The sequence below is a fragment of the Bubalus kerabau genome, chromosome 9 (genome assembly GCF_029407905.1).
Source record: "Bubalus kerabau isolate K-KA32 ecotype Philippines breed swamp buffalo chromosome 9, PCC_UOA_SB_1v2, whole genome shotgun sequence".
Taxonomy (NCBI): Eukaryota; Metazoa; Chordata; class Mammalia; order Artiodactyla; family Bovidae; genus Bubalus; species Bubalus kerabau.
This window is the reverse complement of record NC_073632.1, coordinates 70,390,794-70,416,960: the sequence shown is the minus strand read 5'-3', so window position 1 is coordinate 70,416,960 and position 26,167 is coordinate 70,390,794. Positions and strand designations below refer to the sequence as shown.

General features: G+C 41.0%; 1 protein-coding gene across 4 annotated transcripts in view; it reads left to right on the top strand.

Moving 5' to 3' along the window:
• Positions 1–26,167, top strand: part of CFAP206 (cilia and flagella associated protein 206) — a 61,301-nt gene that overhangs the window by 5,293 nt on the left and 29,841 nt on the right. Inside the window, exons 2-5 of one of the 4 annotated variants that reach the window (XM_055535526.1) lie at positions 5,805–5,935; positions 22,284–22,392; positions 23,051–23,134; positions 25,930–26,020. In XM_055535526.1, coding sequence (XP_055391501.1) covers positions 5,925–5,935; positions 22,284–22,392; positions 23,051–23,134; positions 25,930–26,020 — 295 coding nt within the window. In that variant the 5' untranslated portion in view covers positions 5,805–5,924. Of the gene's footprint in view, positions 1–5,804; positions 5,936–17,553; positions 18,680–22,283; positions 22,393–23,050; positions 23,135–25,129; positions 25,239–25,454; positions 25,565–25,929; positions 26,021–26,167 lie in introns of those variants that run through there. The other 3 variants (XM_055535528.1, XM_055535530.1, XM_055535529.1) reach the window with 3 other exon arrangements.

Genomic DNA, 26,167 nt, shown 5'->3' with positions numbered 1-26,167 from the left:
AGAGAGCCATTTTGCTTTTTTGCATTTCTTTTCCATGGGGATGGTCTTGATCCCTGTCTCCTGTACAATGTCATGATTCTCATTCCATAGCTCATCAGGCACTCTATCTATCAGATCTAGGCCCTTAAATCTATTTCTCACTTCCACTGTATAATCATAAGGGATGTGATTTAGGTCATACCTGAATGGTCTAGTGGTTTTCCCTACTTTCTTCAATTTAAGTCTGAATTTGCATTCGGTCCCATCACTTCATGGGAAATAGATGGGGAAACAGTGGAAACAGTGTCAGACTTTATTTTTCTGGGCTCCAAAATCACTGCAGATGGTGACCGCAGCCATGAAATTAAAAGACGCTTACTCCTTGGAATGAAAGTTATGACCAACCTAGATGGCATATTCAAAAGCAGAGACATTACTTTGCCAACAAAGGTCTGTCTAGTCAAGGCTATGGTTTTCCTGTGGTCATGTATGGATGTGAGAGTTGGACTGTGAAGAAGGCTGAGCACCGAAGAATTGATGCTTTTGAACTGTGGTGTTGGAGAAGACTCTCAAGAGTCCCTTGGACTGCAAGGAGATCCAACCAGTCCATTCTGAAGGAGATCAGCCCTGGGATTTCTTTGGAAGGAATGATGCTAAAGCTGAAACTCCAGTACTTTGGCCACCTCATGCAAAGAGTTGACTCATTGGAAAAGACTCTGATGCTGGGAGGGATTGGGGGCAAGAGGAGAAGAAGACGACAGAGGATGAGATGGCTGGATGGCATCACTGACTCAATGGACATGAGTCTGAGTGAACTCCGGGAGTTGGTGATGGACAGGGAGACCTGGCGTGCTGCGATTCATGGGGTCGCAAAGAGTCGGACACGACTGAGTGACTGATATGATCTGATCTGATGCTGCTAAGTCACTTCAGTCGTGTCCGACTCTGTGCGACCGCAGAGACGGCAACCCACCAGGCTCCCCCGTCCCTGGGGTTCTCCAGGCAAGAACACTGGAGTGGGTTGCCATTTCCTTCTCCAATGCATGAAAGTGAAAAGTGAAAAGGAAGTTGCTCAGTCGTGTCCGATTCCCGGTGACCTCATGGACTGCAGCCTACCAGGCTCCTCCATCCATAGGATTTTCCAGGCAAGAGTACTGGAGTGGGATGCCATTGCCTTCTCCGAATAACACATATAAAATATTACAAATGAAACCTGGATCTTCTTTGTTCTTCTTTCAATCCTGTTCCCTTTCTTCTTGAGATAACCACTCTCCTAAATGACTGCATCCTTTCAGCCCTCATTTTATTACACATTTGTATTCATAAATAAGATATAAACTTTAAAAGACCCTATTATTTTGTATACATTAATTTTTAACTTGCCTATTTTCACCTAACATTATTTTTGAGAGCTATCCAGATATATGTCACTGCTTTATTATCTAGAGAGATGTGGAATCACAGCAATTTTTATATGGTTATTTTTTATAAGGGAACCATATGTGAATTGGAACTGGATTATTGCTAAATCCCTGGAAAAGGAAATGGCAACCCACTCCAGCATTCATGGGGTTGTAAAGAGTTGGACACTACTGAGTGACTCAACTTTATTGCTAAATGCCTTAAAACATTAAAACTGTATTCCCAAACTGTGTGTCAAGTTTCTTCAGGATACTGTAGCAAACTCATGGGGGTGAAGCAGGATATTTTTAAATTTCAAGGAAAACACAGTGACGTTTGTCAGATACACACTACTATTGCTCATCTAGGCCTACTAGGTACTGGTTCTGGCCTAGGTTCAGATAGTTAGGCACTCCTTTTGGCCTAGGGATGCAATGAAATTATCGAGACACTAAAAGTCACCAGGAACTGAGAAAATTTGAAAATCTCTACATAAGAATAAGGAACCTATGAATTTGTGTATCTGGCCCCACAACTTGGTGTACAACTACAATAATTTCAGGCAGAGTTCATCCAAGAAACTAATTAGCCTAGCCTCGCAAACCTATCTACTTCATTGATAAAATAGGGAACACCTGGAAGGAATAGTTTAGTGTTTTAAATCTCTGGCAAACTGCCTAAGATAGTATCTAAATTGTTCCAGGGACTTTTCTGGCAGCCCAGTGGTTAAAAGTGCTTCCGATGCAGGAGGCCTGGGTCTGATTCCTGGTCAGGGAACTAAGATCCTGCATGCCATGTGGTGTGGGCCAAAAAAAAACAACACACAGAAAATGCCTCAAATAAATGGTTTTCACCAAAAATGCCCCTCAGACTATGATAAACCTTGAATGTGCATGTAGTTATTTATTTGTACCAGAAGTAGGGCAAGCACCGAGAGAGGGTCAGGGAGGGAAACATGTTGAAGAAAAGGAAGATTTGGGGCATGGTTTTTAATGATTAACAAATCAGCCAGATTTCACTCATAAGCCCTATTTCTGAAGATTTAACCTATAAGTCATTCCTTCCAAGAAACCAGGAACTCGGCTTGGGGGATATTATGGAATACTTAAGACCCATTTCATCCCAAAGGATGCCATCAGGGACCTTGGTTTAGGAATGCTTGCATTCCTGCTTAGTACCACTAGGGGCGCTGTCAGGGACACTCAGGTTTTCTGCAGAGCGAGAAGGTGACTGAGAGGACAGGAAAGATGACAATGACTTTCTCCTCCATCACAGATACATCACACCCTCTGTAATCGCAGGGCCAAGTCCATCTCCTTTGCTTTGCTGGTTCCTATTTTACATAAAGTCAGTATAGTATTGCTGCCCCATATACGTTTATTTATATTTAGATAGAAGTGAATTGAAGTAGCTCAGTCGTGTCCGACTCTTAGTGACCCCATGGACTGTAGTCTACCAGGCTCCTCTGTCTATGGGATTTTCCAGGCAATAGTACTGGAGTGGATTGCCATTTCCTTCTCCAGGAGATCTTCCCGATCGAGGGATCGAACCCAGGTCTCCCGCATTGTAGACAGATGCTTTACCGTCTGAGCCACCAGGGAAATTCTATCTATTTAGAGAAAAAGAACCTTGTAAAAGAAAAAAAAAAGGGTGGGGGGAGGGGGTGGGGGTGGATAATGGCTTACCTGGTGGCTCAGACGGTAAAGAATCTGCCTGCAATGCAAGAGACCTGGGTTCAATTCTTGGGTTGAGAAGATCACCTGGGGAAGGGAACAGCTACTCACTCCAGTATTCTTGTCTGGAGAATTCTATGGACAGAGGAGTTTGACAGGCTACAGTCTGTGGGTCACAAAGAGTCTGACACAACTGAATGTCTAACAAGAGCAAAAAAAAAGAGTTTCTAAAAAAAGAGTTTCTACTTCTAAAATGTCACGGAAAAGGCTTGGTTTGGGAGGAAATTGCTGAACTTGAAAAGAGAAAAAACAGCAGATTTTAGAATAACTTTTTATTTTAACAAAATTAATTTATGTTGCTAAGAATCTGAGACAAAAATATATTGCTTTTGCTTCATGAGTAAATGATATCCATCTCCCAAAGGACCATCTGTGGTCATTATGATGTCACCTTGGCAGAAACTTGAGGACGTTAGTGGATCAGATGTCTTGAGTCTTAATAAAGCACCAATAACATTTGAAAACAAATGATTATATAACCTATTCTTACTTTCTTTGTAGAGAGGGGCACTTCCAAAAAATACCATCAACCTTATTGTCTTTCAATTATAAATGGATTCAAATGTAATTTTTTCCAGGATGTTAACGTCACATTTTAAGACCCATTACAGAGAAATAAATAATTCAGAATGTTTTCTGGATTACTGGAATTTAAAAGTAAAGCCAGCTTTGAGGTCATGTAATAGTTTTGCCAAACCTAAAGCCGTCCTAAAGGTCACAGTCAGATTCATAGTCATGTTTTTCCAGTCCTCTGTGATTATGGCGCTTAAATAAGTACCAATGGCAGATGTTTTTATTTTTCCCAGAACTAAGATTATAGGTAGAGAACCACCTAGCAGTGGCATACCAAGCTCATGTCAAAAATACTAACATAAAATCTGGTATTATATAAGGATTTGACTCCTAAATGGAATGAAAATAAAAAATGAAAACATTTTTAATTAAAATTTTTTTCAGATCTTAAGGAATCTAGGTTGGAGATGGTAGGTTGTTCATTCTTTAAGCATTCACAGAAAACCTACTGTGTGCAGTCATTGTGTGAGTTCGTAGGGACCACAGAGATAGATCAGAGAGTAGCGTAGAGGATGCATTCATAAACAATGATAGAAACAACACAATTCCAAATCTGGGGGCTGCCCCAATGGAGGAGTTAATAAAGGGGTACAGGAATTCAGGGCCTTCCCAAGTGGTGCTAGTGGTAAAGAACCTGCCTGCCAATGCAGGAGCCAGAAGAGATGTGAGTTCAGTGCCTGGGTGGGGAAGATCCCCTGGAGGAGGGCATGGCAACCCACTCCAGTATTCTTGCCTGGAGAACCCTATGTACAGAGAAGCCTGGTGAGCTACAGTCCATAAGGTCACAAAGAGGCAGACACGACAGAAGTGACAGCGTGCACATAGGAGTTCAGAGAAATATAATGGCTAGTTTTGATCTGGGCTGAAAGACCAGTTCAATCTCAGTTGGCAGATTTGGTGAAAGAAGGTAGGGTATTCCAAGCAGAGAGAAATTGAGAAGGCAAGGCACAGTCAGGAAAAGTCACCTGATGTGGTACATAAAGTGAAGGTTGTGAGAAATAAGGCTGTAGAGTGAGGTCAAGGTTAACCACAGACCCTCTCCCACACCATCCTGGAGAATTCAGAATTTATTTGCTAGGCAATGGCATTATTATGAACTCCTTCAAAATGGATCAGAGAAAGATGTCCACAATAAAATGCAAAAATAGCAAAATTAACCAAATGATACTCCAAGTTCACAATGCAGGAAGCTCTTTTGTTGTCAAGAGATACTTTCTTATTTAGGAAAAAAAATATAGAGTGAAAGCTATCAATGATCACTTTTGTAACTTGGAACACTATTTTCCAATAGGGTTTTGAGAGAACCTATTATTAACAAAACAACGTATTTGCAAACAATAAAGTCCTATTTCTTTAATTTTTATTTCTTAAATAACAACAATAATTTACATGATGAGAAGAATCATATAACGTTAAGGACATGGAATAGTGTTTTATCCTATAAAAACTAATAATAAATAACATTCTTCAGACAAAGTGAGAAAGAAGGAGAGGCAGGATGGAGTGGAGGAAGAGAGAAGAAAGAAACAGGGAAGACAGGAGGAGAAAGAAAGATGAGGAAGAAAGGAAAGTGGATTGATGGAGGTAAAGAGAGTCCTTAGGAGAGAGACATGGGGTGAGTAGTTGAGAAATGGTTAGGTACACAGATAGCAAGAAGCTTCAAAAAATCCCTGATCTTTTCACTTCCCTCTTCCTCTTCCAACAACTTCCTCTCTTCTTCCATCACTGGGACCCTTTCCAAAGCTCTGCTTGTGTTTGCTGTGTGCTAAGTCGCTTCAGTCATGTCTGACTCTGTGCTACCCCATGGACTGTAGCCTACCAGGTTTCTCTCTACATGGGATTCTCCAGGCAAGAACACTGGAGTGGGTTGCCATTTCCTTCTCCAAAAGTTCTGCTTGCTCCTCTCCAAATCAAGGAATAAAGAAAACCTAAGGCTTATAGTTAGGTCATAGTTCACATGATGACAAGCCTCCTGATGGCCAATAAAAGGATAACAATTTTAAGAATTGCCTACTTTTACAAAAGACATCATAAATGTATGGTTTTACTATGCCTTCCTGTCTCTCATCTCCTGTGAGCTTTCAGTTATGTAGAACAAGCATTCTCCTCCTTTTACAGATCAGAAAAGGTAAAACGGCCATAGGATCTTCCTGAGTCAGTGATATCCATCTCCCCACAAGCCGTCTGTAGCCGTTATGATGTCACCTTGGTAGAAACTTGAGCACGTGAGTGGATTAGATGTCTGGAGAGTAAGTGGAAACTATCTAGAGTCTTGATGAAACACAACATTTTAAAGCCAATAATTATATAACCTGTTTTTTTTGAGTTTATGATAATGAAAATGGTACTGAAGCGGAAGATCTGAGTTTTAATAGTAATAAGGATATTACTAACTAATAAAGATAGCTGTTTATTAAGCACCTATGCACAGACACTGTGCTAAGCCTCATATATATGCATTATTTCCTTCCACCTCCACCCCAGCTGTGTGAGGTCAATGCTATTTTTTAATAAATGATGCAATTAAGGTTTAGAGAACTTAAATGATTTGGCCAAATGTTTTATTCAAGCTTTAGATCATTTTGTTTATAACCTCTTTGAGCCTTTCCTTTCTTTGTCTGTAAAATAAAGCCACTGAGGTAATTTGAAAAAGAATGAAGATGTAGTTTATGCATCAAAGGAAAAGTGTCTGTCACACTATGTCAGGAGTTGCTAAACTTTTTCTGTGAAGCATCAAATACGGACTATTTCATCTTTGCAGGCCCTATCACCTCTGTTGCAGCTATTCAACTCTGCCCTTGTGGAGCAAAAGCGGCCTTCGACTTAGGATGAGCGTGGCTGTGTCCCAATCAAACTTTATTAGGGACATCGACATTTGAATTTCACATGTCAGAAAATATTGTTCTTTGTTTTTTTTTTCCCAACTGTTTAAGAAAATGTAAAAATCCTCCTTAGCTTGAAAGCCATACATAAACAGGCAGGGGGATGGATTTGCTGTCATCCTGTCATTTGCAGACCTTCCTTTAAGTGAAGTAAGGCTGTCATCTGAAGACTTGACTTTATGTGAAGGTATCACAAATGTCTGTGTCCACAGAAGCTTTTCTTAGACGACTGGTAACGTTATTTCTAAATAATCAGGAAGGAAATGCTTTTCAAGTAAAAGAAACTGTTCAATCTATTCTCATCGGTAACTGCTGGCTCTGCCATGTCTTCTACTTGTGGTGTGCCCTGTATTAGAAGGAATTGCTGGAGCACTTGAGTGTCTATCTTTATAGTAACCTGACCTAGATAAAGGCAGTGCCAAAGAATGCTCAAACTACCGCACAATTGCACTCATCTCACACGATAGTAAAGTAATGCTCCAAATTCTCCAAGCCAGGCTTCAGCAATATGTGAACCGTGAACTTCCTGATGGTCAAGCTGGTTTTAGAAAAGGCAGAGGAACCAGAGATCAAATTGCCAACATCCACTGGATCATGGACAAAGCAAGAGAGTTCCCGAAAAACATCTATTTCTGCTTTATTGACTATGCCAAAGCCTTTGACTGTGTGGATCACAATAAACTGTGGAAAATTCTTCAAGAGATGGGAATACCAGACCACCTGACCTGCCTCTTGAGGAATTTGTATGCAGGTCAGGAAGCAACAGTTAGAACTGGACATGGAACAACAGACTGGTTCCAAATAGGAAAAGGAGTACGTCAAAGCTGTATATTGTCACCCTGTTTATTTAACTTATATGCAGAGTACATCATGAGAAACGCTGGGCTGCAAGAAGCACAAGCTGGAATCAAGATTGCTGGGAGAAATATCAATCACCTCAGATATGCAGATGACACCACCCTTATGGCAGAAAGTGAAGAGGAACCAAAAAGTTTCTTGATGAAAGTGAAAGTGGAGAGTGAAAAAAGTTGGCTTAAAGCTCAACATTCAGAAAACGAAGATCATGGCATCTGGTCCCATCACTTCATGGGAAATAGATTGGTAAACAGTGGAAACAGTATCAGACTTTATTTTTCTGGGCTCCAAAATCACTGCAGATGGTGATTGCAGCCATGAAATTAAAAGACGCTTACTCCTTGGAAGGAAAGTTATGACCAACCTAGATAGCATATTCAAAAGCAGAGACATTACTTTGCCAACAAAGGTCTGTCTAGTCAAGGCTATGGTTTTTCCAGTGATCATGTATGGATGTGAGAGTTGGACTGTGAAGAAAGCTGAGTGCCAAAGAATTGATGCTTTTGAACTGTGGTGTTGGAGAATACTCTTGAGAGTCCCTTGGACTGCAAGGAGATCCAACCAGTCCATTCTGAAGGAGATCAGCCCTGGGATTTCTTTGGAAGGAATGATGCTAAAGCTGAAACTCCAGTACTTTGGCCACCTCATGCGAAGAGTTGACTCATTGGAAAAGACTCTGATGCTGGGAGGATTGGGGGCAGGAGGAGAAGGGGACGACAGAGGATGAGATGGCTGGATGGCATCACTGACTCGATGGACGTGAGTCTGAGTGAACTCCAGGAGATGGTGAAGGACAGGGAGGCCTGGCGTGCTGCGATTCATGGGGTCACAAAGAGTCGGACACGACTGAGCGACTGAACTGAACTGAACTGACCTAGATGGGGTGCATTGGAGAGGCAAAAAGCAAATTAATCCCAGATTCAAGCTCCAAGGAGAAATTGCTAAGTAAAGCATTGTTGCTGGATTCAGAAATAGTTGGTTTTAAAAGATAAATTGCATCATGTTGGCATTCAGTAAAATTAGCGAATAGCTTTTTGAGCATCAACAATTACAAGTCTGGTTCTTCTCAAAGCAGTGAGGCTCCTGGCAGCTTAGGAGGCAGTATTAGCTGGTGTGATCAGAGACGCACTGTCCTTGATCTTGTCTCCACATGCAGTCTTCTTGGTGGTCTCTCATTCATTAGCACCTTAAATTAGTGTATCTGGAAACAAAACGTGTATCCCCACCCCCTAGACTGTGGCCATGCCAGATGTACTCTGGAAGGTCCAGCTGTGCGCCTGACTGGCTCTATCCATTTTGCTGGCTTCTCCAATCTTTCAGTCGTCCTAGTGTGAGGATTTCTTTCATCTCTTGATTCTCTTGACCAAAGGAGTTGGTGTGTGACCACCTACTACATGTAAATATCTTATACAGACATTGGACTTGTCCTGTGGAGGCTTAAGAATAGGTCTCCTTTCTGGAGGAGTGGCTGAAGGGGAGGCATCTCCCAAGAGGGCACTTATCTCCCATGTCCATCATCTGTAGGAAAGGCAGACCCTCGTCCAGGAAACAAGAATTCTGAATTCTGTCTCAACCCACGGGAGAGTCCCACGTTGCCCTGGACCCAGCGCTCTAATAGCCTGAGTTTGAAGAGGTGCCAGGTTAGTGATTTTAAGTGGTAGACCTAAGGATGGAGCTTCAGCAGGAAGGAACCTCAAGAGTTTCCACTTTGTTGAAGGTTAGAGAGCGGGCCACAGCTTGTAACCAGGTTGTGGTACTTTTTGTTATGCTTTCTTTACTTTGTGTTACTACCCTTTGTGTTGGTGTTAATCATTCAGACGTGTCCACCTCTTTGTGACCCCATGGACTGTAGCCCGCCAGGTTCCTCTGTCCATGGAATTCTCCAGGCAAGAATACTGGAGTGGGTTGCCATTTCTTTCTCCAGGGGATCTTCCTGACCTGAAGATCAAACCCGGGTCTCAGTTAATACCCTTGACTTTGGTAAATTCTGATTAAAATGTTCCAGCCTTGCTTCGGGATTGCCACTGGTTTTAAAAGCAGGCATGTAAAAACTGAGGTGTTAAAAGGGAAGCAGTGCCCCCCTGAGGCCAGTTTAGTGCTGCCAGCAATAACCGAGGAATCCCTAAAAACCTGTGCAAACCTACTGGGAGATTGAGATTAAGAGCTGGTGTTCAGTGGGGAAGGCCATCTTCATCACGGTGTGTTCTCCACAATTTCTAAATCCATTGCAGATAAACATCCTTTTACAGTAAGGGTGTAATGCTGATAGATAGCATACAGGTTAGGCTTAGGCTGGAGTCTGTGTGACCTCAAGCAAGGTATTTTATCTCTCTGTGCTTCAGTTTCCTTATTGATACAATATGTGTAATACGACCTCTCTGAAATGATTTATTAATAGGATTAAATAGGTTACTATATAAAATTACTTAGCACAGTGTCAGGCTTACAGTATATCCTCAGTACCAGTCCTCTTTATTACTGTAGTCTCTCCCCAGACTTGTTCTATATCATGCTGATTAACAGGACCAAACCATCTTCTTCCATGGGTCTTCTGACTTCTTGGAAACTTAGCGAACTATAATAAAACTATAAACATCAGCTCCTAAGATTCCAGCACCAGCCTAGGCACTGTAAGAACTCAAAAGAATTTTATTACACAGTTCTTGTCCTCTGGGGCCTTACAAACAAGTTGGAAAGGTAGATACAATGTGGCTCCATTGCTTAATAACCTTGATGATGTTGGACAAGATTTTTTAAAAATATCTCTAGAACTCAGTTTCCTCTTTTGAAAAATGTGGATTATAATAGTGACTATGTCATAGGGTTAATGTGAGAAGTAAATAAGTTCATAAAGGTAAAATGCTTACACAGTGCTGACATATGGTAAATGTTAGTTTCCTGGCATATACCACCATGAAGCAGTGCATGTATGATGAAGTACCAATAAGAGGGGTGTCTCGGGGATAGAGCAGGGGTTCATGCAGCTTCATGAAGCCTCATGGAAGAGATAAGACTCGAGCTGAGGTTGCAGGTTGGATAGCACTGGGATAGGCAAGACAAGTTCATAGTATTCCCCAAAACACTGAGAAGGAAATTGGCAGGGACATTTGTTATTTGTATTTGTTAAAATACAGACTGCTTCATTATTTCCTGCATGCCAGAAACTTGAGCATTTCAATGTGTTAATAAATGGATATAGATGCTTAACAAATATTTTTTGACTTGAAAAGAGACAGGGCAGGTACTGTGTGTTACTTATCCCTAAAAGTTATGTTGGTTTCTTAAATTCTATAAAATATTTGGTCTGGATCACTGGAGCTAAACTTACGCAGTTTATGTAGTTCGGAAAAAAATGAAAGAAATTGTAGTTATAGGATCCTATTTCAACAGCAGGTGGCTCCCTCACATACAGGTAACAAAAGTGGCCCTGTGGTCTACACAGGGATCATTTAAGTCATCTGAGCAGTTCTATGTTATTGAGGCTGGATTTGGAAATAGTTTTTTGCATTGACTTTTTTTTTTTGCATTGATTTTTGTCTGAAAGATGACATTCATACAGCAAGAAGACATGTCTTCTTTCTTAGGAGCTATGCTTACGTCTGAGGATCACAATCTGATCACTGTTCTTTCTGTGAGTGAAAGTCATATACTTGGCAGTACATGTTCCCTTATTTCTATCATTGAAGGACTTTAGTAGTACTTCACTTATACATGATGGGAGCATCACAAATTTGGACTTCCCACCTTTCAACATTAGAGTACAATTTTTGTAACAGCACCGATGATGTACCAGTCACCTTTCATTTAATCACTTCTTGATATTTCAGTTCCACAGACCTCAACTTCATTTCATTTGGCATGAGAAGGAACAGTTTTCTTCCAGTTGGGCCTCCTGACACCCACCAGTATAAGCATGGTTCCACCCTGATCAGCTCAGCCCTTGTCTGGTATTGTTTATCCACCTCAGCTTGAGTTTTGCTACAGTTCTCTGTTTTAGGATGCTGCTGGAGAAAGTCCACAAATAGAGCAAATATAGGCCACTGTCGATTTAAAATAACAGGATTACAGAGCTGAGAGTTTACTTAGGGCTCCTGTGGTTCATACACCTCCTTTTATGGTTTTCTAAAATGAGAAAGTCAGGGAAGTTACTTCGTCTATACACACAAAAATATGTCCATATATAAATGTACATATACATATATATATGATCACTCTGCTATACACTCCAAACTAGCACGACATTGTAAATTAACTATATACATCAATAAAAAAATTTTAAACACGAAAAGACTGTACCATAGTGGCAAAAGTGGGATTGGTTTCCTCATATATTCTTTTTCAGATTCTTTTCCACCATAGGTTATTACAAGTCCAAGAATAAAGGGGAAGAGGACAAAGGAAGCTGTGGGAGGGGAATCAGAGAGGGACTTACAGATCTTGGCAATGTCCTTCAGCCGCAATGAGGGACATCTCTGTCAGAGTGTTCTGAAGGGCAGTGTTATGACCTGAATGTTTTGTCCTCCCCAGATTATTATGTTGAAGCCCACCATGAAGCAGTGCATGTATGATGAAGTACCAATAAGAGGGGTGTGGGGATAGAGCAGGGGTTCATGCAGCTTAATGAAGCCTCATAGAAGAGATAGGACTTGAGCTGAGGTTGCAGGTTGGATAGCAATATGATGGTATTGGGAAGTTCTGCCTTTGGGAGGTGTTAGGTTTAGTTAAACTCATGAGGGTGGAGCTCCTGTGATGGAATTAGTGTGCTTATAAGAGACACCAAAGGACTTGCTGCCCCCCTCCACCCTCAGTGTGTGGATACAAGGAATGTCTTTCATACCCATAAGAAATGGGTGGGAGAAATGTCTTTTTAGGTCTTCTGTCCATTTTCTGATTGGGTTGTGTTGGGCTTTTTTTTTTTTTTTGGTCCCAAAAAACTATTTTTATACTAGGCACTTAATAAATATTAAAACACTAGCCAAATTTTCATGCTTTTAATGTTACAAGTGTGTATCTAATAATTGTTGAAACCAGAATTGCTTCCTTGTACAGTTAGTCTCACCTTGCTATACCTGTCAAAATACTTCCATTACCTGCTCAAACTGTCATACTGCTCATGGATTAATTTTAAATGAAATGCAACTCTAGCATAAGACTGTGATTTAAGAGAGGATATACAGTATTTTTATGACCTGACTGACAACATATTTCTTCTTCCAGATTTTTACCTGTCAGTGAAGGATTTAAATTGGAATGTTAGCCATTTATGAAGACTCTTGGCCTTTTGAATATTTATTTGTAATATGTATTTACTCACAAAAAGTTGAGTGTGTATTATACGTCAGGCTTTGGTCTAGGAGCTAGGAACACAAAGTATGATCAGGCCCATTTCCCCACTGAGCAAGCTCACGTCATAGTAAAGGGAATCAGACATGAACACCAGTAGGTGACAAGGAGGTTAGGAGGGCCAGGGTAGAAGTCTGCATAGAGTGCAATGGAGGCCCAAAGGGGGAATCAGTCAACCATGTGAGGGTGGGAGATTTGGTTGGTAATGACTCCACCAAATAGGGTGACATTTGAGCTTTGTCTTGAAAAGCACAGTTGGGTAGGGCAAGTAATTTGATTAAAGGAAGTTGCTTTAGCCAAAGCATAGAATGCTCAAGGGGTGAGTCATTTGGAAGTTTGAGTTCAGGTACAGCAGGCATGGGTTTCCCTTATGGCTCAGTGATAAAGAACGTGCCTGCCAAGGGCGGAGATGGGGGTTGAATCCCCGGGTTGGGAAGATCCCCTGGAGAGAAAATGACAACCTGCTCTAGTTTTCTTGCCTGGGAAATCCCATGGACAGAAAAGCCTGGCAGGTGACAGTCCATGGGGTCGCAAAAGAGGTGGACATGACTTAGTGACTACACAACAACAGCAGGCATAAGTGCCCAGTAGGACTTTCTGCAATGATGGAAAAATTCTATTATCTTCACTGTCAGATATGGTAGCCACTAACTGAATGTGGCTCATGCAACTGAGGAATTAAGTTTTAAATTTCATGTAATTTTGACTAATTTAAATAGTTCCTTGTGGTTGATGGCTACCATATTGGACAGTGCAGGTAGAGACCAGATCTCTCTGGTCAGATCAGGGAAGAACTTATATCTCATTCTAGTGGGACTGTTTTCTTGTAGGTAGTGGGAAGTCTTCAAAGAGCTGCACATAGGAAATTTTTTGATCAGCTTTGCATTCAGGAGGGGGTGCAGACAAGAAGCAGATGAAACATTTAAGAGCCCTCAGAACACAGTAACTAGAGAAGTAATTAGGGAAGGGAATGGACTTTAGATATGCTCAGAAGGAAGAAGAGCCTGGCTTGGTGACAAGTCTGCATGTGAAGGGTGATGGAGAGAGAGGAGAATTATCTGAAGCAGGTTTGGGCTGCTTCAGTCATTATTCAGTCATTGCGTCTGCTATTAATTACTGACAATTCATCCCAATAAAGAATGTCGACTGGAATGGGTTTTGAGAGAAGATTCATATTAGAGATAATGAGTTGGATCATGTTAGAGATAATGAGCTTGGAATACGTCAGAAATTTGGCTGAATTGTTAGTCTTCCTTCTTGCAGTGGGCCAGGAGGGACTGGCAGTCCAGCGCTCATCATTGGAGGAACAACTATATTAAAATAAACTGATGGAATCTTTGACAATTATCTAGCCACAACAAAATAGCTCCTGAAAGTGGAATGCAGCTCTATTATAATTTCAGCAAACTGGTCAAAAAAATTCCTCCTCAAAAAAAAATGAGGACTCATGGACTACAGAGTAAGGTGAGTTCTTTGATAATTGAGAAAAAAATTATTTCGTTTTTAAAGATTGAAGTATAGTTGACTTATAGTTGTGTTAGTTTCAGGTATACAGGAAAGGGAGTTGTACAGATCGTTCTTTTTCAGATTCTTTTCCATTGTAGGTTATTACAAGATATTGGATATAGTTGCCTGCGCTATACAGTAGGTCCCTGTTGTTGCCCTATTTAATATATAGCAGCATGTATCCATGGGGTCGCTAGGAGTCGGACATGAATGAGCGACTTCACTTTCACTTTTCACTTTCATGCATTGGAGAAGGAAATGGCAGCCCACTCCAGTGTTCTTGCCTGGAGAATCCCAGGGATGGGGGAGCCCGGTGGGCTTCTGTCTCTGGGGTCGCACAGAGTCAGACACAACTGAAGCAACTTAGCAGCAGCAGCATGTATCTATTAATCCCAAACTCCTAATTTATTCCTTTCCCCTTTGGTAGCCATAAGTTTATTTTCTATGTCTGTGATCGTGAAAATTTTATTTTTTTAAAATAAGGGTTAAGACTTTACCAAATCAAAGTCTGTCCTTGGGAGCCAATAAGCCATAGCGTCCTTCACAGAGGAAGGGAAGCACAAAGATGAAATCAGTCTGGAGCCCAATCACCAGGCACCATCCCCACCTCCAATACCTGCTCTTCTAAGAAACCTGTAAGCCTAGAGGTCCCACCCTTCTAAAGCCCAGGCACCACTGGAAACTGTAGACTCTAGTTTGAGGCATGGTCAAAAGCAGCAAACCTGAGAGCAACCTTTCTTCCTGGGGACACAGAAAGAGGTGCTTAGAGGTGGGTAGCAGATCCTAAAGCATGAGAGTCAAAAGTGGAGTCAGAGGAAGATCTTCTGAAGACCTGTCATTTAAATGCCTCCTCGTTTCCCTCCACAATTATAATTCCCTCCAAAATCACCCTAACTTTTCAGTAAAGATAGTAAAGAATCTAAAATTTCTCTCCCTCTCTCTTTTTTTTTTTTTCACTCTCCCACTCCTAAACTCACCTCCCTAACCCAGCCTGTCTTGCATGACTGTTATGTCCCAGGCTGTTCTTTGGTGCTGGGGATTCTGCAGAATATGTTCCCTGCCTTCAAGGAGCTTGTGGTCTAGTTGGGGGACAGACAAGAAAACAGACTCCCTGGGAGTACTGAGAACCCTGTCGGATGTATGTACTGGGGGACAGGCATGGGGAGTGACTGCTTAGTGACTGTGGACATTCCTCTTGGGGTAGGTGGAAATATTTTGAAATCAGATGAAGGTGAAGGTTTAGGACCCTAACCCCAATTGACAGGTCAGAGAAAGTTTCATAGGAGACATGGCTTCTGACAACATGGAGGAATTAACCAGATGAAGAGGGAAGAAGGACATTCAGATAGAGGAAGTGAACTCTGCAGAGATCTGGAGGCCAGTGAGTAATGCAGCATGGCCAGCGAGTAGAAAGAGTATGGTCTGGAGCGGGGAAGGGGAAGTAGTTGTGAGAGCTGATGCTGGGTGGGAGAGCTGAGAGCAGGTCGTGGGCATCTTATATGCCACGCCAAGAAGTTTGCACTTTGCCACTGAGAAGCCTTCATAAGCTTTTACGCGGGGACTTGATCAGATTTTCATTGTTTAAGTATCATTTTAATATAGCCAAGGATTTGGAGGGGTCCCTGGCTGGAAAGGGGAGCTCATTTAGTTGGCTGTTGTAATCCAGGCCAAAAAAAATGAAGAAAAATTAGTTGCTTTAATTAATTCAGAAGTGGGAATGGAGAGACTTGAATTGATTCAAGAGACAATAATGAAGATTGGGTTGTTAATTTAAGGATTGAGAAGATGAGTGTGGGAGTGGATGGGTGAAAGACAGGGAGAAATTCACCTTTTAAAAAGCTACCTAGTAACATTATCTGCATATACAAAGTAGATAAATAGATCTCAGAATTCATCATGGGGGACTCCCAAGGAATTTCTGATATGCTATTTCTCACTCTCCAGTGTTGAGAATCACTGTCACAGAGGCTATAATGTAAAGGGTTTTATGTTTTAGATCCTGTTTTATTCATCAGGACTATGCATATGAAATTTACCTCTTTTGAGGAGAAAATACTTTTAAGAAAGAACCACTAGCCTCCGCCCTTTTTTAGAGGTTTGGTTTTGATTGTAACAGAATTTGCTGATTTAATTTTTCTCGTTTTGTGTTCTTGCAATTTCACTTCTCTTGTAACACTTGAAAGAACAGGACCCCATGCTTGGGGATCTGCAGTAAGTGTTTCAAGTCACCCCCTAGCCCCACCCCCACCTTGGTTGTGAAAATCTGACCCTAAGGTTTGCTGTTTCCCCAAGGGCTGAGACATGTGATGGAGAAAAAGATGGGAAACCAATAAGTAATGCTTTTGCTCATCCTTCATCTTACCTTTAAAGGTAACTGACAACCATAAAGAAAGGCCAATTTTTAGGGGTAAGTCTAATGAACTTGGGCTTCCCAGGTGGTGCTAGTGATAAAGAACCTTCCTGCCATTGCAGGAGATGTAAGAGACATGGGTTTGATCCCTGGGTTGGGAAGATCACCTGGAGAAAGATACAGCAATCCACTCCAGTATTCTTGCCTGGAGAATCCCATGGACAGAGGAGTCTAACCGGCTACAGTCCATAGGGTCATACAGAGTCAGACACAACTGAAGCAACTTAGCACGCATGCACACTAATGAACTTAAGAAGCTTGCTGTTTTTGTGTCGGGAAACTCAAAATTTGCTTTTTTTCTGACTCTTTATATCTGTGCCCATGTAACTAACTCTAAAGAGGAATCTCTCTAAGGAAGATGATTAAGAAATGATCTTGTGAATCTTGACTGAAAGGATGTGGGAAAGCAGACTAAAAATAGTTAATGCTTTTTCTAAGGGAAACTTCAGTAAGAATGACTTGCATTGTCTTCCTTGGGCAACGGTTTCTTTTTCATCATTATTCTGAAAATTCAGCTACCCACTCCATTAGCAAGCATTTCTGTGGAGAAGGAAAGTTAACTGGAAAAGTACATTGTCAGCTAATTCTAAGACTATGACTTCCTCCATTTCAAAACTGGTAAACCATATATATTACATAGACTAACATGATGGTTTGTGTTTTGAAAAAATAGCCAACTGTTGCATAGTGCATGGATAATAATAGAGAATATGAGTGAGATAGGTGAAAAGCACGAGATCTGAATTTTATTTTAACTTTGAGGATTTCTGGAAAACAGGATGCAGCTCTATTTTAATGATCTATATAGCCCAAAAGCATAACCCAAAGTGGAGAAGTTCTCCATTATTGTGCCTTTTCTTTGCTTTTTATTATGAGATATAACATATACAGAAAAGGTTAATGTAACATATGCACCATTGAATAGTTATAAAGTGAACATCCATATAAATACTGTTCAGATGCATTCAGTTCAGTTCAGTTCAGTCGCTCAGTCGTGTCCGACTCTTTGCGACCCCATGAATCGCAGCACGCCAGGCCTCCCTGTCCATCACCAACTCCCGGAGTTCACTCAGATTCACGTCCATCGAGTCAGTGATGCCATCCAGTCATCTCATCCTCTGTCGTCCCCGTCTTCTCCTGCCCCCAATCCCTCCCAGCATCAGAGTCTTTTCCAATGAGTCAACTCTTCGCATGTGGTGGCCAAAGTACTGGAGTATCAGCTTTAGCATCATTCCTTCCAAAGAAATCCCAGGGCTGATCTTCAGAATGGACTGGTTGGATCTCCTTGCAGTCCAAGGGACTCTCAAGAGTCTTCTCCAACACCACAGTTCAAAAGCATCAATTCTTCGGCGCTCAGCTTTCCCCAGATACATTAGAGATTCTTAATCATGAGTCTGCTGATACTTGCAGAGAATTTGCCCATCTCTCTCTCTCTTTTTTTTTTAAACACTGCATAGGTTTCCATGCTGCTAAGTTAATACGGTTGTTTAAGAAATCTAGTTTTTGGCATCCTTTAGCTCACTGAGGTGTAGTGAACCTGTCTTCTTCTGTCTGGGCTTTGGGTCTCTCTGTATCTTGCTAGTCTTTTTTGTTTTGTTTTGTTTTTTAAGTTATCCTCGCCCATTCCTTCCAGTAAAGGCTCCTTTGGACCCAGCCACGCCTCCCCACCTTGGCTCTACCCACGCCCAGGCCCCGCCCCTTTCGAGCCCTAGCGTTTGGTCTCCATGGTTACGCCAAGAGTGCTAGGCTGCCGTGAAAGCCCCAGGGAAAAATCGGGTAGACCCGGCTCCAGCTCTTCACTACGGCCAAGGTCATCCGTGCCCTTGATCCCGGAGTGTACCTCGCGAGGAGGCGAGCATGGGTCAGCGGACGGAGCCTGCGCCGCGGGAGCATGTCGTCTAACCTGGTTCAGGCGAAACTGACAGTGAGGACTCTTCAGGCCCCGCCGCTGAGCGTGAAGAGCGGTCGCTTCCGGTCGGAGGCTCACAGGTCCGCAGGTCAGATCGCTAACCCGTGCTGCTCACCGCTGCTTGGCATCGCTCGCACCCCAGCCGGCCAGAACTCGGGAGGTTTAGGCTGAGGCGGGGGGTGTGGGGAGGGTCGGGGGGTGGGGACTGAGGAGAACCCGGAGAGATCTGTACCAGGTGCCCGACGGCGCACGCGCACACGCGCGGCTTATGTTCATTGAGCAGGCGTTTGTTAGTTACCAGGTACTGTTTGATGCGCTTACTTTCTGCCAACGCTATGTTAATCACTAAGTATATAGACTGGGAAAGGAGTACGTCAAGGCTGTATATTGTCACCCTGCTTATTTAACGTATATGCGGAGTACATCTTGTGAAATGTCCTGCTGGATAAGGCAAAAGCTGGAATCAAGATTGCTGGGAGAAATATCAATAACCACAGATACACAAATGACACCACCCTAATGGCAGAAAGTGAAGAGGAACTAAAGAGCCTCTTGATGAGAGTGAGAGAGGAGAGTGAGAAAATTGGCTTAAAACTCAACATTCAGAAAACTAAGATCTTGGCATCTGGTCCCGTCACTTCATGGCAAATTAGATGGGGAAACAATGGAAACAGTGCCAGACTTTATATTCTTGGGCTCCAAAATCACTGCAGATGGTGACTGCAGCCATGAAATTAAAAGATGCTTGCTCCTTGGAAGAAAAGCTATGAACAATCTAGACAGCATATTAAAAAGCAGAGACATTACTTTGCCAACAAAGGTCCATCTAGTAAAAGCTATGGTTTTTCCAGTAGTCATGTATGGATGTGAGAGTTGGACTATAAAGAAAGCTGAGCGCTGAAGAATTGATGCTTTTAAACTGTGGTGTTGGAGAAAACTCTTAAGAGTCCCTTGGACTGCAAGGAGATCCAACCAGTCCATCCTAAAGGAGATCAACCCTGAATATTCATTGGAAGGACTGATGCTGAAGCTGAAACTCCAATACTTTGGCCACCTGATAAAAAGACCCTGATGCTGGGAAAGATTCAAGGCGGGAGGAAAAGGGGAGGACAGAGGATGAGATGGTTGGGTGGCATCACCGACTCAATGGACATGAGTTTGAGTAAACCCTGGGAGTTAGTAATGGACAGGGAGGCCTGGCCTGCTGCAGTCCATGGGGTCGCAAAGAATCAGACACGACTGAGCAATTGAACTGATATAGAACTCAGTCCTCAGGACAGCTCCAGAGAGAGAGTAGTAGTAGGATTTATACTTTTCAGATGAGAAAATCACTTCAAAGAGAAGTTAAGGAAATGGCCAAAGTTTCAGCTAGAAAACGGGGCACAATGGAAACCAGGCTTTCTGGTTCTCCTGGACTAGATGCCAGGTGTTGTTAACCTTACCTGAACCCTAATATGCTGAAAGTGATCTTTACCTACCTGGGATTGCCTTTGTTATTCTCTGCATGCTAATTTCCCCTGTGCTTAGATCAGAAAACCTGATCACTATTAAAACCTACCATCTTTTCACCAGGAGTTCATTTTTTTCCCCGTGATCCATGACTCGTTATATGTTTTGGTTTTTTTGCTTTTATGTTTTTAATCAAGATTCTAAACCTTCACTTGGATGTGCAAGAAGTAGAATTTAGATGATTCGAGCAAGAATTGTGTTCCAAGAGTCTCTGATAATTATGAAAGGTCATTTAGAGAATATGATAAAATAAGCATGTCCTGTTTCAAGCTGACTTTGCCGCCTACATAGTGGAATTTCTTACTAATTCTACTCCTACACCCATCCCCCATTTCTAATACTGTTTAACATTTTTTTTAATTAAAAAATATCATGTTAGAAGGGTACTTTTGATGACCACATCATTTAAATAGGAAATGCTTCAATCAAGACAGTATGGTACTGGCACAAAGACAGGAATATAGATCAATGGAACAAAATAGAAAGCCCAGAGATAAATCCACTCACATATGGACACCTTATCTTTGGCAAAGGAGGCAAGAATATACAATGGATTAAAGACAATCTCTTTAACAAGTGGTGCTGGGAAATCTGGTCAACCACTTGTAAAAGAATGAAACTAGAACACTTTCTAACACCATACACAAAAATAAACGCAAAATGGATTAAAGATCTCAACGTAAGACCAGAAACTATAAAACTCCTAGAGGAGAACATAGGCAAAACACTCTCTGACATACATCACAGCAGGATCCTCTATGACCCACCTCCCAGAATATTGGAAATAAAAGCAAAAATAAACAAATGGGACCTAATTAACCTTAAAAGCTTCTGCACATCAAAGGAAACTATTAGCAAGGTGAAAAGACAGCCTTCAGAATGGGAGAAGATAATAGCAAATGAAGCAACTGACAAACAACTAATCTTGAGAATATACAAGCAACTCCTACAGCTCAACTCCAGAGAAATAAATGACCCAATCAAAAAATGGGCCAAAGAACTAAATAGACATTTCTCCAAAGAAGACATACAGATGGCTAACAAACACATGAAAAGATGCTCCACATCACTCATTATCAGAGAAATGCAAATCAAAACCACTATGAGGTACCATTTCACACCAGTCAGAATGGCTGCGATCCAAAAGTCTACAAGCAATAAATGCTGGAGAGGGTGTGGAGAAAAGGGAACCCTCTTACACTGTTGGTGGGAATGCAAACTAGTACAGCCACTTTGGAGAACAGTGTGGAGATTCCTTAAAAAACTGAAAATAGAACTGCCTTATGATCCAGCAATCCCACTGCTGGGCATACACACTGAGGAAACCAGAAGGGAAAGAGACACGTGTACCCCAATGTTCATCGCAGCACTGTTTATAATAGCCAGGACATGGAAGCAACCTAGATGTCCATCAGCAGATGAATGGATAAGAAAGCAGTGGTACATATACACAATGGAGTATTACTCAGCCATTAAAAAGAATACATTTGAATCAGTTCTAATGAGGTGGATGAAACTGGAGCCTATTCTACAGAGTGAAGTAAGCCGGAAAGAAAAACACCAATACAGTATACTAACGCATATATATGGACTTTAGAAAGATGGTAACAATAACCCTGTGTACGAGACAGCAAAAGAGACACTGATATAGTATAGAACAGTCTTATGGACTCTGTGGGAGAGGGAGAGGGTGGGAAGATTTGGGAGAATGGCATTGAAACATGTAAAATATCATGTATGAAACGAGTTGCCAGTCCAGGTTCGATGCACGATACTGGATGCTTGGGGCTGGTGCACTGGGACGACCCAGAGGGATGGTACGGGGAGGGAGGAGGGAGGAGGGTTCAGGATGGGGAACACATGTATACCTGTGGCGGATTCATTTTGATATTTGGCAAAACTAATACAATTATGTAAAATTTAAAAATAAAATAAAATTAAAAAAAAGAAAAAAAAAACTAAATAAGAAATGTTTCAATCATTAAGTCCCAATTGCTCTCACTTTTATTATCAGTCCTTCCTTTTTATAAATATGAAACCAACTAATGAAAAACAAGAGGGGCCTATACTAGTAAATATTATTAAGTTAATAAATAATATGACTCTTTACAAATATATTAGTGGTGAAATCTCAAAAGGAAAAAATAATATATAAATACAATTTAAAAAATCTTTTTATTTAGAATGCCTCCCACTCAGGCTGAAAGTGTTATAAAGAATATCATTCGAGAAATAGGACAAGAATGTGCAGCCCATGGAGAGATTGTTCCTGAAACTCTGGTTGCTTTTATGGTAAGAATAAATATTTTTGTGAATTACTGCTTTATTAAAAAAATTTTTTTCAGCAGTGCCTATCTTGCTCTTAGAATTCTGTGATGTTTTCTTAACTTATTCCATTGAAAACCTATGGCGATTGATAGACAAATTGTGTTTGGGTGTGCTCAGTCGTGTCCAACTCTTTGCAACTGCATGGACTGTAGCCTGCGAGGCTTCTCTGTCCATGGGATTTTTCCAGGCAAAAATACTGTTGTTGTTGTTTTTTAAGTCTATAAAGCATGTTAGTTCTAGATTTAAGAGACTAATTTAGAAGATCTCAAAGTATCTTAGAAACACCAATAATGTTTTTCCTGTGTTGTAAGTTTTTTTCTTTTTAACATGTATTGTTCACTGTTGTAAAAATTTCTCATTTCCTTGATATCTCTCTATTCTTGCTTTTGGTATAATAATACACAATAAAAATATGGTAAAAATATTCAAATTAGCTTCCCAATGTAAAATTCCTCCCTTTCTCCAGTTTCTGATGAAGATGCTGATGAACTGGGTTGTAAGAAACTCAGCTGAATGATCAACCCCTGGGTAATCAAGAGGGAGTTATTTAAAAAATGGAAAAATATTAAACTAATGTTGTAGTAATATGAAATAAATGTAATGGACTTTTTCCTACTCTCAGGTGAAAGCTGTTGTTCTGGACCCGAGTAATGGCTTTAACACGGATAGAACGCTCACAAAAAGTGATGTGCAGAAACTGGTAAAGGTGATTATCTAACATTTCTCAAATTTTGAATGATTTACTCACAATTCTAAATATTTGATTTGTGTTGATCAATAGTGCCTTCAGCTCCATTAAACAAAACCCCACCAAACCCCACCAAGCAGGGGTACAAACAAATGAGAGATTAAATTTATTCTCATAGGATGAAGTCTAAAGGTTCATAGGTTGTTTTCCCTGACTTCCTAGGTCACCATCATGCATGTGTTTTCACCCCAGGGTCACAAGAAAGCTCTTCCACTTTTAGGCAGGTATAAGGTGAGAGGACAAAGGTCAAAATGTATGTGTAATTGGATCTGTCACTTTGTTTTTGGAAAATAATGGGCTTTCCCAGGACCCCTCCCATCTCTCTCCATTTGTGGCTTCCTGCCTACTCAGTCATGTCCGACTCTTTGCCAGCCCATGCACTGTGGCCTGCCAGGCTCCTCTGTGTATGGAATTTTCCAGGCAAGAATACTGGAGTGGGCTGTCGTTTCCTTCTCCAGGGGACCTTCCCAACCCAGGGGCTGAACCATATCTCCTGTGTCACCTGCATTGGCAGGTAGATTCTTTATCACTGTGCCTCCTGGGAAGCCCTTGCATTTATTGAATAGAATGATATTGCAAGTGAGCCTGGGATATTGATTGTTTTCCTCTTTCCTTTTTTAGCTGTAAGAAAATCTCTGCCTTAATCCAGATTGAGGCTTTGTTAGTAAGGAAGGAGGGGTATGGATGCTGGTAGGTAGCAGTGTCTGCCACAGTATTTTAGAGACATCTTATTCATCTAATGAGACATTGAGAAAATTAACTGATTTATATACAGTTAAGTTATATACAAATTCATATTCATATAATTAATGATTCAATATAATTTGTGTTTTCTAAAAGGAAAATTGAACCCAAGAGCAAAATGATTCATAGAATAGTTTGGGAATTTGAGATTGACATCTATACACTGCTGTATTTAAAACAGATGAAGAGCTAACCATAAAGGATCTACTATAAAAGAAAAAAAAAAGAAAGAAATCAAGTAGATGTGCCTGAAAAGCAGTTGTAAGAACTAAAGAAGGCAGGAACTTTAGATACTGTTAATTTTTCCATATGTTTTAAGTTTGACTCACTGGGTTTAGATACTTACATGTTTATTTTCTAAATATTTGTGAATGGATTTCCTAAAATTTCAACATTATTTTTTCCCCTGGGCTTAATGATTTTAATTCCCTCCTTCATACAAAAGACTTGAAACAAGCTTTCCCAGACTTGTATGTGGATATTTTCTGAGCTCAAACAAATGGCAGAGAAAATTTTCATCATCTCCATCTTCTCTCTCAGCCAGCAATTTGCATAGTGAAACACAGGTCTGTCCGCAGATGTTCGAGGATCAAGAGAGCTTTGGAAGATTGAAACTAGGGAATATGTTGTTAGGATAACGTGCAGAAGAAACTCCATGATTCTCTATGGCAGCTGAGAGCTGGGTCTTTCTGTGCTGAAACTAAGAATGTGCTATAAAGCCTGTTCTTAGCTAATAGGGGAAATGACTAATGGTCAGTCAGAAATTTTGTTGGAAAGCCATGGAGAAGAACCAAGGAGGGGCAGAAAGTCTTTTTCTCCTTTTCATGGCTTAAGAAGCAATTTCCTCCCCCTCTAACTCAACTAAGTTGGCAAGAGTTTGATACATTTTTTGAATTTTATTTTTCTTATTGCAATGTAGTTGATTTACAATATTGTGTTAATTTCCACTGCACAGCAAAGTGAATCAGTTATACACACATATATAAATTCTTTTTTATATTCTTTTCCATTATGGTTTATCCCAGGATATTGAATATAGTTCCCTATGCTCAGTGTACTTTTAATGTGACAGGGACATTAACTGTCAATTTATATCATAATTCAAGTGATAAAAAGTGTTTCCTTTTTTCTCAATTAAGAATCATGTGGATGTGCTAATTTTTGCATTTGTAAAGTCTGTGCTTGGACCGGCACCTCTCCACCTGGAACAGTCCAGGTGTCCCATCCTCACTCCTGCTTTCTCCTCTCCCTTCTCCCAGGAAAGTAGTGTTGGTGCCCTGGGAGGTGGGCTGAGTGAAGCTGTTGATGTGCCTGCCAGGTACAGACATAAAGTCTAACATGAGAGAGGGAAGAGTGGGGTTGGGGGATGGCGAAGAGAGGAGAAAAGAAAAATTCAGGTTAACTGTCTATCATAACAAGGCAACACGGAGGAGGAGGATAAGCTATCTGTGTGTGTATCGGTGGGGGGAGGGGACAGAGGAGGGCAGATGGGAGAAAATGGACCAGAGGAAGAAATTTTGAAACAGGAGGCAGGGTCAGAGATTGTCCGTGACCAGAGGATGGTAGCCACAGCAGCTTCTTATACAATGGACATGACCTCCAGCATCAGCTAAAAAAAAGGGAGCATGAAGGTTCAAATAAATGGTAATGAGGAACTCAAGAAGAACTCCAGACATGAGCATAAGCTTCATGCAATGTCCACCCACATTCAGTCTTCGGAGACTAACCTTGTCGAGGTCCTTGCCTCCAATTAGACTATTAGCCACCTGGGTATGGTAATATTGGCTAGCTCAGGGGAAATAGCTTATTACTTAATAAATGTTATTGGTTAAATGATCTATAAAGCGTGAAGTTCTGAGTAAAAAAAATAATAAAAGGGGTTATTGGTAGATAAATATCAGAAGCTATTGCTGTGATGTTTCTCTTTGATTTTAAAAATAACATTGGAAAATACTTTTAATTGCTTCAGAAAATATAACTAGAAGCATTTATGGTATATTCTCTTTTAGCTTTGTGTGAATCGGCTATTGGACAGCAAAAATCCTTCCCTGGACACCATTAAGATGCAAGTCTATTTTGATATGAATTATACAAGTCGAGGTAAAGTATATCTACCTATATTGATACCCTTTAAAAGAAGATTCATGTTGTATTTCAGGTTACAGGGCTTCATTTGGTTGATTAAGAACAATTTAACTTTTTTGTCTGTCTTTTGAAATTTTTTCCAACTTTGAAGAATGTAATAAT